Source organism: Apis dorsata, unplaced genomic scaffold (assembly GCF_000469605.1).
Source record: "Apis dorsata unplaced genomic scaffold, Apis dorsata 1.3 scaffold_236, whole genome shotgun sequence".
Classification (NCBI taxonomy): domain Eukaryota; kingdom Metazoa; phylum Arthropoda; class Insecta; order Hymenoptera; family Apidae; genus Apis; species Apis dorsata.
In genome coordinates, this window is record NW_006263517.1 from 148,944 (window position 1) to 152,331 (window position 3,388).

Sequence of the window (3,388 nt, forward strand, 5' to 3'; positions counted from 1 at the left end):
ATTCGAATCGAGTTGAAAATCTCAACCGAGTGGTATGCGAATATATTCGAAAGCAAAAGTCTCTTTTGAGAGTAATTTTCACGAGTAGAAGTGTTGAGAATAATTTTCATAAAAAAAAATAATTTTTCAATTCAATTTCCCAATGTTTCCTTCCTAAAATTTCGAAACGCGGTGAAAAACAATTTTCTGGGAGAAAAAAAACTTCGAATCGAGTCGAGAACCTCAACCGAGCCTTCAACACGGATAAGATGACGAAATTAAATTTCGATTATGGAAATTGAAAGCGTCGTATTCGATAACTGCGAGTTACGTTACGATATCGTATCCGAATGGATCCTCGATCCGATGGAACGAGGAAATGTTTCCAGAATCGTGATGATATCACCGAGGCCTATGGAAATAACAGTACATGCCACGTTGAACGCAATGTAAATGCCAAAGAGGCGCGTCCCGAACAAGCGCTGCATTCTACCCGACGACTTTTTATCCACGCACACATATTTAATCACCGACAAGAAGAAGCTTCCACGAAACGTCGATTCGTTCCTCGATGAATACCTCTTCGATGAACCCTGAACGTTTCCAATCGTTCGTTATGCATACCGTAGAAAGACAAATGTTTGGATATCTGGTGAATCAATATGCTTAATATGCTTCAACCTATACGTTGCACCTTTTTATTCCTTTCCTCTAATCTTGTCGTCGTCTTAAAATCGTGACGTTTTATTTTATAGAAATGAACGATTTTTTTCTTTTATTTATTTTTTATTTTTAACACAATATATTTATCTAATACTATTATATTCAAAGAATCAGATTTCGTGTGGAAAAATTCTTCGAAAAAAAAAAAAAAGGTTAAATTAATACCTTGCACAACAATTTAACATTAATCTTTCTTATAGAGTAATTCTATAACGCAGCAAATCTTTTCGTATTAACTTGTTTCTCGGACAAATATATATCATTCTCTGAAATATTTATCGCTGGAAGCGTCTAAAATTTCTAACTAACGCGGCAAAGGTAACAACCTCGTTATACGAGGGAAATTATTGAGGAGAGAGAGAAAAAGAGAGAGAGAGAAAAAAAGGAAAAAAAAAAAGAAGAAAAAGAAGAAGAGATTTTTCTCATAATTTCGAAAGACAGGAAGTTTTCATCGAGTCGAGGCAAATTGCAGGGGCGAAACCCTTTTGTCGCGAGATAATCTGCAGTAACTGTACAATGAAAATCGCTTTGTCGCTTCTACCGGGGGTCAGAGATAGTTGCACAATGCTGAGGGCATTAATCAGAGTACTTGCGGAGGCTATACGCGACAGCAATTTCATTTATTTCGCCCCTAGTGGCTGGCCTAGTGTCATTTACGCGACGAAAGACGATGAGATTAAAGAGATACACAGGAAAAAGAGAGACGAAGTGGAATGGAATCAAATCATCGATGCCTACGAATAATGGAACGTGTTGCGATGTAAAAAGGTATCGAGTTTAAAAAATTAAAATTTTTCATCGTGAGATAAAAAAAACTTTCAATCTCTTCGAATTACTTATATTTCTTTATCAATTCGCTTTTTGAAAAGGAATTTTAATAAATTTCGCGATAGCTAAATAATCCGTTAAATCCGAAGCAACGATGTGATTAATGAAAATGCCGGCAACTTGAATCGAGAAATCAATTTCTCGCAGAAATAGAATCACTCGAGCTCATTTCAAACCGAACACAATTCTTACACTGCTTGACTCCTCTGCGCTTCGATAAATAATTGTAAACACTAGATTCGAAGTAAGACGTATTAATATACAATACACACAATCACTACTTATAATATTCAGTCATATATAGTTTCAATTATAATTATATAGAAAATAAGAAAAGAGAAAGAATAATCAACTGGAAAAAGAAAGCTTTGATAAAACGAGACGAGTAATGTCTTTTAAAAAAATATATCGTAAGAGAGAATAGCAACGATAAAATAAATTATATTACGAATGATTTATGAAATAAATAAATGCACCAGACAAACATAAACGGACAGACAATGCGAAACGATACGAGATCACGCACAGCGGAAACGTCGAAGTAAGAGAGAGAAGAAACGATAGACAGAGAAAAACAGAGAGAGAAAGAGAGAGAAAGAGTTAAGAACATATCGCGAACGTCTGAACCGCGCGAGAGTTCCTGCGGAACTGACAGCCACTTCCGCACGATCGTGGAAAAATCATGGGACTACCCCCTCTCCCTGGACAGGCGCTCACGTGATCTCAACCCTTCGCGCATCCTGACACCGAGCAGCGTGGCAGCTATAGCTGTGTTCACAACCAGTGATGGGCAAAATTTAATAGTTGAACTTACGAATAAACTTACTTCGATAATTTATCGTTGTAAAACATAATAATAATAATAACCGCAAATAACTGTAATAGGATCAACTACATAATAGTTACCAATAAATGTTATTCAAGCATTTTAATAAGTAATTAACTTTTTCAACAGATTAATATCCAACTCTGGCAACAGTACAACAGTACATGCAAGCATTACACTGTTAATCCTTCGAACTGGCTGAATTGGTCGTCGAAAACCGCAAAGCGTCGTCGCGTGACGATTTCGAAAAATTTCTTTGTCTTTCGTTCTCGCTTCGATGAGAAACGAACGGATTACGGAATTATGCAAATTGGGACACGTGCAAATTGCGAAAGAATTAATTTAATGGTGTTTTTAATCTTACCTCGGTTTATCGATCACTCACCTGCAACAAAAAATAGAATCGATACTTTAATAAAAAGTAAGATTTCACATTTTTTCTTTTTTTTTTTTACCCATATATAACTTATTAACATACTAAATATCGTTTAAAAAATTAGAAACACGGGTCAAAATCTTTTTCTCTTAATGCTAAAGTAACAATTTGACGCGCGTGATTGATTATAAACAAAATCTTCAATAATACGAAAAAATATTTCAAATATTTCCAAGTCAATTTTCTCGAAATTGCCAATCCCAATCCCAAGATCCATTCGCAATCGTACAATCCCCGCATCGGTCGTTAAACCGAACATTATCTAACCTTGCAGCTCGAGCCGGCCTAACCGCGTCGTATCGTACGCTAAGCTTTCTACGCTGGTTCCTCGGGCTCCTGACGGCCTCTCTGCCGTCCCTCTGCACCTTGCCGCGGCTGCACCCGAATCTCTGCGAGCTCAGCGGTTGATAAGTGTCCGCGGTGCAATCACGGATGCAGCTGCAGCAATTGGACATCTCGGAAACTCCCTCGTCTTACACTCTTCCACTGGTGGCGAACTCGAATTCCCTCTTCGAGGACGTTCGACGATTCGAGGAACGAGAGGATATCCCTCTCTCTTGATCCTCTTCCAGGCAGAGAGAGAGAGAGAGAGAGAG

At 37.6% G+C, this 3,388-nt stretch overlaps 1 protein-coding gene across 1 annotated transcript in view; it reads right to left on the reverse strand.

Moving 5' to 3' along the window:
• The window catches only part of LOC102677251 (pleckstrin homology domain-containing family A member 7-like), a 148,404-nt gene extending 145,043 nt beyond the window's left edge, over positions 1-3,361 (reverse strand). The window contains exon 1 of the mRNA XM_006615822.2: positions 3,060-3,361. Within this exon, the coding sequence (XP_006615885.1) occupies positions 3,060-3,247 (188 nt within the window). The 5' untranslated portion in view covers positions 3,248-3,361. The remainder of the gene's footprint in view (positions 1-3,059) is intronic.
• Positions 3,362-3,388: the final 27 nt, after the last annotated feature.